Below are 11,255 nucleotides of genomic sequence, written 5' to 3'. Positions count from 1 at the left end.
TACGGGGGGGGGGGGGGTTGCGTCAGGGGGGCAGATCTTCATGGGGGACTGATCATGCTGGGGTGTATGGACAAGGGGGTCAGATCTTCACGGGGGGACTGATCTTGCTGGGGTGTATGGACAAGGGGGTCAGATCTTCACAGGGGGACTACACCCCAGCAAGATCAGTCCCCCCGTGAAGATCTGACCCCCTTGTCCATACACCCCAGCAAGATCAGTCACCCGTGAAGATCTGCCCCCCCCTGGACACAACCCCTCTCCCCCCCCCCGTAGCAGCAGCAAGCTCAGTCCCCCGTGAAGATCTGCCCCCCCTGACACAACCCCCCCCCCCGACACAAACCCCCCCCATAGCAGCAAGCTTAAGTCCCCCGTGAAGATCTGCCCCCCTTGACGCAAACCCCCCCCCCACCCGGTAGCAGTAAGCTCAGCCCCCCGTGCAAATCTGCCCCCCTTTACGCAAATCCCCACCATGTGACTGGCCCCCACATGTAACTGCACCACCAATACGTTATGGCCCCCCCATGTCACTGATCCCCCCACATGTGACTGTACTCGCCATGTCACAACCCCCCGCAGTTTGGACACATCTTGCAATTCGTGTCAGCTGAATCCAGCATACTAGGGGTGAACAGTGTGACAGAGTACACTGCGGGAGGATCGTCAGCCCCAGTGATCCGAGGGATGTGATTCAGCGGTTCGTATACGTTGCACCCAGCATAAAAGGGGTTAACAAGGTGACAAAGTGAGATCGCCGATCGGCTGCTAATGCCTGAAACTGGCACATGCGCAGATACGTCAAGGGGGCAGATCCTCACGGGAGACAGATTTTCATGGCCCGCCCACCAGTAGGAGGCACTATTCCAGTACCATAGAGAACTTCCTTGACAAGGCGGTCCTCCCCTCACAGCGCCCATAGGCTATTAGAAACGCCTTCAAATACCACAGAGAGCGGACACTCAGACAGGCTGCCAAAGGAGGCGCACTACCGTCTCAACACACTCTCCTCCCCTTCGAAGCTACTGCAACCAATCAAAGTGTAGACTAGTCTCACACTCCGCCCATTGTAGCTTGCTTGTTCCAATTCCCATAGCCATTGAGAGCGCGGCTACAACAAAATGGCGCCGGACTTACGGACAATTTTCTCCATACAAGTTCTTTTGGGTTTGTATGACCCTGTACAAAATAAGCAGCGGTGTTTGATGTTGCTATGGCTACCAGTGGACGCTTCTGTGTTCCCTAGAGACCAGGAGCTCTGTCATGAGGTCTCCGTGTAGCTGAGGGGACGGCGAAGGAACAGAAGGGATGCCTAAAGGACGCCGGAGCAACCCTTCTACTGACAGGGACGGACTGTGGGTGAGACAGGGCGGCCTCTGTATGGATAGATTATTGGTATAAAAAAATCTATATATATACACAGTGCATTGGAAAAGTATTCATACCTTTTACATTTTCCCACATGTTGTCATGCTACAACCAAAAACATAAATGTATTTTATATGATAGACCGACACAAAATGGCACATAACTGTGAAGTGGAAGGAAAATGAGAAATGGTTTTCAACATTTTTTACAAATAAATCTGTGAAAAGTGTGGCGGCCATTTGTATTCAGCCCCCCCCCCCCCCCCCCCTCGGAGTCAGTACTTTGTAGAACCACCTTTCACTGCAATTACAGCTTCAAGTCTTTTCAGGGATGTCTCTACCAGCTTTATACATCTAGAGAGGGACATCTCTGCCCATTCTTCTTTGCACAATGGCTCAAGCTCTGTCAGATTGGATGGAGAGCGTCTGTGAACAGCAATATTCAAGTCTTGCCACAGATTCTCAATTGGATTTAGATCTGGATTTTGACTGATATAGTCTAACACATGACCAGGGGCGGACTGACCATTTGGAAACTCGGGCACTGCCCGAGGGCCTGGGGTCAGTAGGGGACCCTATGAGATGCCCCTGGTACCTTTTTCATAGGCTTTTTTGAGTTTGGGCAAGGACAAAGGGGCCCCATGATCCCCTATTGCCCGGGGGCCCCATGAGTTGTCAGTCTGCCCCAGCACATGAATATGCTTATAATATCTATCTATCTATAATATCTAAACCATTCCATTGTATCTCTGGCTGGATGTTTCGGGTCATTGTCCTGCTAGAAGGTGAACCTCCGCCCCAGTCTCAGGTCTTTTGCAGACTCTAACAGGTTTTCTTCTAAGATTTCCCTGTATTTGGCTCCAACCATCTTCTCATCAACTCTGACCAGCTTCCCTGTCCCTGCTGAAAAGCATCCCCACCACATGATGCTGCCTCCACCATGTTTCACAGTGGGGATGGAGTGTTCAGGGTGATACCAGGGGCGGACTGACCATTTGGAAATTCAGGCAGTAGGGGGCCCCATGAGATGCCCCTGGTACCTTTTTCATAGGCTTTTGAGAGTTTGGGCAAAGACACAGGGGCCCCATGATCCCCTATTGCCTGGGGGCCCCATGGGTTGTCAGTCCACCCCTGGGTGATAGACAGTGTTAGTTTTCTACCACACATAGTGGTTTGCATTTAGGCCAAAAAGTTCCATTTTGGTCTCATCTGACCAGAGCACCTTCTTCCACGTTTGCTGTGTCCCCCACATGGCTTCTCACAAACTGGAAATGGGACTTCTTATGGCTTTCTTTCAACAATGGCTTTATTCCTACCACTCTTTCATGAAGGCCAGATTTGTGGAGTGCACGACTAATAGTTGTCATCTGGACAGATCCTTCCACCTGAGCTGTGGATCTCTGCAGCTCCTCCAGAGTTACCATGGACCTCTTGGCTGTTTCTCTGATTAATGCTCTCCTTGCCCGGCCTGTCCGTTTAGGTGGACGGCCATGTCTTGGTAGGTTTGCAGTTGTGCCATACTCTTTCTATATTCCGATGAAGGCTTGAACAGTGCTCCGTGAGATATTCAAAGCTTGGGATATATATATATTTTTTTTTCACCCTAACCCTGCTTTAAACTTCTCCGCAACTTTATCCTTGACCTGTCTGGTGTTTTCCAAGGCCTTCATGATGCTGTTTGCTCACTAATGTTCTCTAACAAACCTCTGAGGGCTTCACAGAACAGCTGTATTTATACTGAGATTAAATTACACACAGGTGGACTCTATTTAATAATTAGGTGACTTCTGAAGGCAATTGGTTCTACTAGATTTTTGTTAGGGGTATCAGAGTAATGGGGGGTGAATACAAATGCACAGTACACTTTTCAGATATTTACTTGTAAAAAAAAAATTGAAAGCCAATAATCATTTTCACAATTATGTGCCACTTTGTGTTGGTCTATCATAAAAACCCAATAAAATACATTTACATTTTTGGTTGGAACATGACAAAGTGTGGAAAATTTCAAGGCGTATGAATACTCGTTCGGGGGTTGGGTTGTGGGGGGGTGTGTGGGTGTATTTAATATTATTGGCATTGTTATGTATATTTATTATTAAATACGTATCTATAAATATATAATTTTTAAATAAACATATATATATTTATCTGATAAAACGTGCGTCAGAGCATGTGCGTTTTTTTTTTTTTTTTGCCATGTTCCCACACATCACACTTTAGGGTGGCCCATTTAATAGCAATGACTATCCGCACAAAAAAGGTGTTGGGGCGATTTTTAAATTCTCTACGCCCCAAAATGCCTGTACTGCAATTTGCTAGATGCATGATTGTACCATGAAGAATTAATGGCACATCTATGCGTCTGCAAAAGGGCAGCACATTTTTGTTTGGTGCTGGAAAATGAGCAATTTTACTTACATTCCCACACAGCACCTGGTGTGAACGAGCCCTGAAGTTTTCCAGTTATGCAGGTTGTGGTATACAGTCATGGCAAAAGTGTTGGCACCCCTGCATTTCTGTCAGATACTGGTCCACTTCACCCAGAAAAATGTTACAATTACAAATGTTTCGGCATTATCTTGTTTATTTCCCTTGTTTGTATTGGTGAGAAACAAAAAGCCAAATCCGACACATTCCATGCAAAACCCCAAAAATGGACTGGACAAAATTATTGGCACCCTCAGTTTACTATTTTGTAGCACACCCCTTGGAAAAAATAACTGAAATCAATCACTTCCTGTAACCATCAAGGAGTTTCTTCCACCTCTCTACTGGAATTTTGGACCACTTTTCGTTCACCTACTACTCCAGGTCTCTCAGATTGGAAGTGTTCCTTTTCTCAACTGTTATTTTGAGATCTCTCCACAGGAGCTCTATGGGATTGAGATCTGCACTCATTGCTGGCCAGTTCAGTACTCTCCAGCACTTTGTCTGAAACCATTTCTGGGGGCTTCTTGACATGTGCTTTGGATCATTGTCCTGCCGTAAGACCCATTACCTTTGACAGAGACCCAACTTTCTGACACTGGGCCCTACACTGCACCCCAGAATTCTTTGGGAGTCTTCAGATTGCATAATGCCATGCACACGGTCAAGACATCCAGTTCCTGAAGCAGCACAGGAACCCCAAAACATCAGTGAACCTTCACCATGTTTGACTGTAGGGACTGTATTCTTTTTTTTAAAGGCCACATTGCTTCTTCTAAAAACAATAGAATGATGGGCTTTACTAAAAAGCTGTAATTTTGTTTCGTCTGTCCACAGCACATTCTCCCAAAAGGATTCTGTCTTCCTCAGGTCCAGTCTGGCTTTTTTAGGTTTCTGTGTCAGCAGTGGGGTCCTCCTGGGTCTCCTACACAGCGTCCCTTTTCATTCAGATGGCGACGTATGGTGCGAGCTGACACAGTTGTACCCTGTGCCTGAAGGTCAGTTTGAATTTTTCTGGAAGTTGATTGAGGTTTTTTATCCACCATTCGAACAATCCTTTGTTGCAATCTTTGATCACTTTTTCTCTTTCGACCACTTCCAGGGAGATTAGCTACAGTGCCATGGGCTGTAAACTTCTTGACAATGTTGCGCACAGTGGACACAGGAACATTAAGATCTCTGGAGATGGATTTTTAACCTTGGGATTGTCCATGGTTTTCCACAATTTTTGTTATCAAATCCTCAGACAATTCTTTGCTGCTCTTTCTCTTCTCCATGATCCATGTGGCACAGAGACACACAGCAGAAAGGTTGAGTCAATTTTGCATCATTTTAACAAACTGGTTGCCAGTGTGATTTCTATATTGTCAGAACCTGTTAATTAATGGTACAATTAATTACAGATTACAGGAGCATCACAAACTTAGACTGCAATTATTTCTTACAATTTTGAGAAGGTGCTAGTAATTTTAGCTTTTGGCTTTTTGTTTCTCCACTCTTTTGTGTCATACCAATACAAACAAAAGAAATAAACATGAAAATGCCTAAACATTTGTAATTATCTGACAGAAATACAGGGATTGCAATATTTCTGGCCATGAATGTATCTAAAAGGTGTCACTTTTAGGACTTGTTTACATCAGATGCAGCCAAACACATTTTTAAACACAGAACAACCCCACATGCAAGGAAAGAATGTATTTTTATGAGCCTGGCTTACAAGCGTATTGTGCTTTCATGTGCATTGTAAAGAAGCACAGCATGTGAATGCACCAGAATGCATGTGATCCCACCACTAATGCGACTCAGTAAAATAAATAAAAATGCTGCAAACATGTAGACACACATAGGGAATCGCAAACTGAATGTGATTGTGGTGTAAATGATCCTTAAACCCTTTCGCTGTGGGAGTTCTTTTTTGCTCACATGAATAGTGGTAGTGACCCATACCTAGTGCGCTGCCAGGCACCATTGTGCATGAGACCTAAGGGATACAGACAGTAAAAATAAAATATTTTCTGCTCTAATCCTAACTAAAAAAAAAAACAAAACATGTTGGCTGGAGATTTGCTGTAATTGTGGTATGTATTTTTTGTCATTTGATTCTTAATCAATCTCGGTTTGTAGTTTCCTCACATAGATGTGCACATGAAGCTGCCTATGACCAGCACTCAGGATATGCTTCACCATGCTAAGTCTGCTTCCTGGAAAGAGCAGAGACTGCCTTTGATATGTGTGACCTGTAACAAGGTAATGACTATAACTTGCACATTATATGTCTCCCAAGTTACACATCAGACTTTCACAGCAACACAACACTATTGGTGTTCCACCAGGCCGCAACACTTGAGATATGCAGCTTTGGTTTTCTCTGTCCAGCGCAAAGACCTGAAAGGGCCACTAAGCTAAACCCCCAGCCAAGAACTCAGGGCTTTCCGCTGAACACCAGGGAGAACCAAAACTGCATATATTTCTGCGTGATGCACTCTTCTGACCTCTTTTCTCGGTGTTACCCACTGCTGACCCTTGCACGCTCTGATATGCACAACTGTGCCTTGCACTAGGGAGAGGTGTCTGTACTAAGGGTTAAACTGAGAGGAGGGGTTCTGTACTGGGTAATAGGGGGGCACGAGTCTGCACTGGGGGTTAGGCTGAGAGGAGGGGGCTGTACAGGAGCTGGCTGTGCTGCTGACCCATTTGCTTTTGGACTTTGAGTCACTGACTCAGAAAAAGCATTAAGATTAGTAATCTATAGTAATTCTAGATTGTAAACTCAAAAGAGCAGGGCCCTCAATCCCCTCATGTTTTGCATTGTATTGTTATTGTTCTGTCACATGTTCTGTCCCCCTTTGTAATGTACAGCGCTGAGCGAACTATTGGCGCTTTATAAATACTGTATAATATTAATAATAATAAAGTATACTGTACATACTTGTTCTGGGTCGGTGACTCCATTATTGACACAGATGGTCAGCCATGCACAGCATTTCAGTAGGAGACATTGGCAATGGCAGCCTCTGAGTCTTGCATGATAGATATCCTTAATTAAAGATCTTTATGACTTTATAGTGATTTGTGTCTGTGCTTTGCAGAACAACCCTACAAATGGAGGTTCTTGTCTGTGTAATGACCAGTACTGATATCTATCCTTGTTTGCAGACTGAAGTCCAAAATGGATTCCCATTTTCTTCACATGACAACAGAAACTTAATACAAAAGAGCGGAGAATACCTGGATTCTGTAAGTGTGCTAAGGAGGTGATCCATTCACCTACTAAAGCAGATAACCAGGCAGCAGCTAAATGCACAGATTAAGTACATACCTGCAAAAGGATTTGTATTTCTGTCATCCATTCCTGAGATTTTCACAGCTCTGGGACACAGCACAGCCCTTGTCTGGCAGGACAGAAAACCTGATCCAAATGCACCCTGTCCACACACACTACACTTATGTATCTTTACATGAAATCAGTATTTAAACCCACATCTGCCTTGAAATGAACCTTCTGTAATATAAAGCAGGACTCAGTAAGTGAGGTCAGTGCTGTAAGTCAAAAACTGATCATCAAGGGACAACACGGGGGAAGCCGCTGCAGTCATTTTGATTAAAGTGGAAATTCACTCTACCAGCTCCCTTCTTTCACACAATTGCAAAAATGTTTTGTATATTTTTTCCAGACTACCGTTTTTTTTTTCAAATGAAGGTGCTGGCACTTCCGTCTTTCTCGCCTAGCCAGAAATGACGTAGCCTTGGCTGCCCACAACCTCCTGGGATACCATCATACATTACAGAAGGCTTTGTGGCAATCCAGAACAGATGCCGATGTGTGTCATCAAGGGCCAGAAGAGATAGTGGTTCCTTTGATGACATACAAGAGGAAGACAGCAGTGTAGGATGGGACCTGTAGGAGGAGAGCAGTGTGGAGGAAGAGGACAACAATGGATTTGCTGGTTTTGTACAATATTGTAAATATGTTTATGCAGCATAGGAAGAAGACAAGAGATAAGTGGTATATTGACTGTATTTTTGTGTGGTCGGGTGGGGGGAGAGGGTGTGATGTTCCTCTTTAACCAATTCAATACCGGGCAATTTTACACCTTCCTGCCCAGGCCAGGTTTCAGCGCTCTCACACTTTGAATGACAATTGCACGGTCATACAACATTGTACCCAAACTAAAATTTTATCATTTTCTTCACACAAGTAGAGCTTTCTTTTGGTGGTATTTAATCACCGCTGGGGTTTTTATTTTTTACTAAACAAAAAAAAGACCAAAGATTTTGAAGAAAAAACACATTTTTCTTTGTTTCTGTTATAAAAGTTTACAAATAAATAATTGTTCTTCATAAATTTAGGCCGAGATGTATTCTGCTACATGTCTTTGGTGAAAATAACCCAAATTAGGATGTATTTTTTAGTTTGTAGGAAAGTTATAGAGTTCACAAACTATGGTATAGATCTGAATATTGATCAATCCTGAAGTACTGACGGCCAATCTAATTTCTTGAGGTCCAAGAATGTCAGAACAGTACAGATATCCCCCAAATGACCCCTTTTTGCAAAGTAGACAGTCCAACGTACTTCTTAAGAGGCATGGCGAGTTTTTTGAATTTGTATTTTCTTTGTCATACTTTTTCGGAAAATAAAAAAAAAAAAAAAAAATTAGTGTCTATTTTTTTTTACGTATTGTCACCAGTGCAGTACAGCGTCATCATATAACTGGCATGGCGGTGATCAGGGACACTGAATGGTGACAGTATGAAAAAAAAAAATATATATATATATATATATATTTTTTTTATTACATTTTTTTCTTTTTTTTAAGATTTTTTTTTCATATTTCACTATGACCAAAGTAGTACAATGTTACCATAGTAACATTGTACTACTTTGGGGAAGTGATCAGTATTTATTTATTTATTTTTTTTACATAATTTGCTTATAGCAAAGAATCACTTTGCTATAAGCAAGCATTTACCTGATTGACATCGATTCATTCAGGGTTTTTTGTTTTTTTTTGTGCTTAGCTGTGATTTTGCCACAGCTAATCACATGACATGTGCATGTGATTAGCTGTGACCATTCACAGCTAGACACTAGTATACAATGGATGGCATGAATGAAGCCATCCATTGTATACAACTGTCATGTGACCTGCTGTGATTGGTCACAGCAGGTCACATGGTACCGGCAACGGGAGCCGATACTCAGATCTGTCATCAGCCGTGTCTGAGGTACACGGCCGGTAACAGATTGCGCCGCTGCTCGGCTCTGTAGGAGCGCAATCTGCACATGTGCGGGAGGACGCCATATGGCGTCCACCCGGAACGCTGATGACATTTGCCGGCCGCCATTCGACCATATGGCGGGCGGCAAATGGTTAAAATGGAAATAAACTCCACAGTATACTCATCTCCACTTTCCAGTAATGCAGTGGTTACATTCCTCGCTAGCCTCTGTCATCTCCTCCCTAGGTGCCGGATTTCTAGTCTCCTAATTGGCCAGCGGGGAATGACGTCATCGTGCACATGTGCATATGAGTCAGTCACTCCTGAAGATTGCCAGGAATGCACATTGAGCTGCTCAGTGTACATTTTGTAGAAACCTGTGAGCAAGCAGGTAAGTTTGTATTTTTGCAGAAGAGATATAGCATGCCTCTTCAGCCTCATACACACTGGACTTTTTTTCTGCTATTCCTAGGACCTTCTAGCATTTTTTTCTGCCTCTAAACACCCCTGCATGTTACCCTATGTGTCCATGCACACATAGGCATTTAGAGGAGTTCAGCGGCAAGGGCATTTAGAGGCGGAAGCGTGGCTAAATGCATTACACGCATTTACAAGCATTTTTTTCTGGCAAAATGCTACTTCCAGAAGAAAAGGCATCTAGGAGAGAGAGAAAAATGTCCAATGTGCGTGAGGCCTTCTGCACAAAAAGGCTGTCTGTTTGCGGTTTTAGAATGGTTAGGTTCCACTTTAACTGCAGTAGAAAAAGTGAGGTGAGTGACCTGCCTTTGCTATCTGACAGGGGTACCTGTATCAGAAGACTGGCTAAAAACAATTATATGCCTTCTGACAACTAAAACAGCTCACGTGTGTATTGTATATTTCAATATTGTGGGTTAGTTTGGGATAGAGTGAAGAAGGGTCAGATTTACAGGAGGGTAAGAACAAGAAAATGTGTCACCTGCATGGATGGCAATACACAACCTGACAGATGTGCTAACCCTTTCCCTTATTGTGACCATTGGTGAGATTTCTCATTATTCCATCATGACATGTGACCACAACAAATGAGGAGAAATCTCTACGAGACCCAGACAGAAATAAAAACCTTGAGGAAAGTGGAAAGATAGAGCTGGGCCAGTAGGTTTATTTTACTGGTATTGTTATCTTAAGGTATTCATGTTGGTGTAAATGATCTGGTTCCTGGGCAGGTGGATTCTACACCCCAGAGAATCTCCACGGTCCCCTTGGCTTGTAGTGTGATGTAAAAAGGGTTGAAATTGAAGTGCCACCCCACTGCTAAGAGGTCCAGATACAACTTTATGTCATTAAAGGTCAGGGGTACAATTCAACGCATTTCGGGGGTCTAAGTGCTCCACCTTCATCAAGGCTTGACTAGCTCCAAAGGGAACAAACTAGAAGTGAGCTGGACCTACAATGGTATTTTATCCAGTGTAAATTAAAAGCACAGACCTAATCATCAGCTTGTTTGGAAGGAAAAAATACCACTGTATGTTCAGTTCACTTCTTGTTTGTTCACTTTGTAGCCAGCAAAGCCCTCATGAAGGGGGCATTTAGACCCCCAAAACACGTTTTTAATGGAACAAAGGTGTATCTGGACCTCTTAGCAGTGGTGTGGAACTTCAATTTCAACTCTTTTTACAGAAATAATCTTACAGAGGTTCTTATCCTTCCCCACTCCATTCATGAGAAAAAAAAAAATAAAGGTTTTGTCTGTTGTAAGAGGAGATCATCTGTACATATGTTTTCAGGGACTTGGGAGAAGGAAGACTCCAGATGAAACAAGACAGCAGTCCTCTCGAAATTTCAACCTTTCATGTCATAGCAATCCTCCGAGACCTTCAAGCTGCTGGGAAGGTTTTACCAATTACCAAATCTCTTACAGAGGAAGGCAGGACATAGAGATTCCCTTCTCACGGAGGTATCCCAAACATCACCAAGAAAGGCCTGCTTGTATCAGGGATCTTCCTGAGAATCGTATCATGTGGTTCGGTGGTGATCATGGGCTATCGTAAATCGTCTACACTTTCAACATTAAGGATGAAGAAGTCATTTATAGCCAGTAAGGCATTTCTCATAATCCTGTTGATAAAACGTTCTCTTTTATGAAATAAAGATGAAACTGGTAGTTATCTTTGATGCATTGTATGCGCTGAAACATTTATTTATATATAAATGTATATATTCCTGCCAAGTTTGCAAAATACTTCTATGAGAAGC

General features: G+C 43.3%; 1 protein-coding gene across 4 annotated transcripts; it reads left to right on the top strand.

Moving 5' to 3' along the window:
* The first annotated feature begins 1,088 nt into the window (after positions 1-1,088).
* Positions 1,089-11,174, top strand: TEX36 (testis expressed 36). 4 transcript variants are annotated; one of them, XM_089683379.1, is made up of 4 exons: positions 1,089-1,389; positions 5,919-6,041; positions 6,951-7,031; positions 10,787-11,174. In XM_089683379.1, the coding sequence occupies exons 1-4, from the start codon at positions 1,303-1,305 to the stop codon at positions 11,048-11,050; spliced, it is 555 nt and encodes a 184-aa protein (XP_089539505.1). In that variant the 5' UTR covers positions 1,089-1,302; the 3' UTR covers positions 11,051-11,174. The 4 variants fall into 4 exon arrangements, with proteins under 4 accessions (XP_089539505.1, XP_089539507.1, XP_089539506.1 ...); XM_089683380.1 differs by having other exon boundaries at positions 1,105-1,353; XM_089683378.1 differs by lacking the exon at positions 1,089-1,389 and adding an exon at positions 4,899-5,101.
* Positions 11,175-11,255: the final 81 nt, after the last annotated feature.

Source organism: Staurois parvus, unplaced genomic scaffold, assembly GCF_062004578.1.
Source record: "Staurois parvus isolate SC_StPar_1 unplaced genomic scaffold, SC_StPar_1.0 ptg000307l, whole genome shotgun sequence".
NCBI lineage: Eukaryota > Metazoa > Chordata > Amphibia > Anura > Ranidae > Staurois > Staurois parvus.
The sequence above is the reverse complement of the archived record's forward strand: the minus strand, read 5'-3'. Positions and strand labels throughout refer to the sequence as shown.

Bases quoted from the DNA above. Each gene is read 5' to 3' on its own strand.
- TEX36 (XM_089683378.1), top strand. From the start codon at position 4,913: ATGGGCTGTAAACTTCTTGACAATGTTGCGCACAGTGGACACAGGAAC. The intron at 5,102-5,918 runs GTTGAGTCAATT...CTCGGTTTGTAG, and splicing joins CAGAGACACACAGCAGAAAG to TTTCCTCACATAGATGTGCA. The intron at 6,042-6,950 runs GTAATGACTATA...CCTTGTTTGCAG, and splicing joins TATGTGTGACCTGTAACAAG to ACTGAAGTCCAAAATGGATT.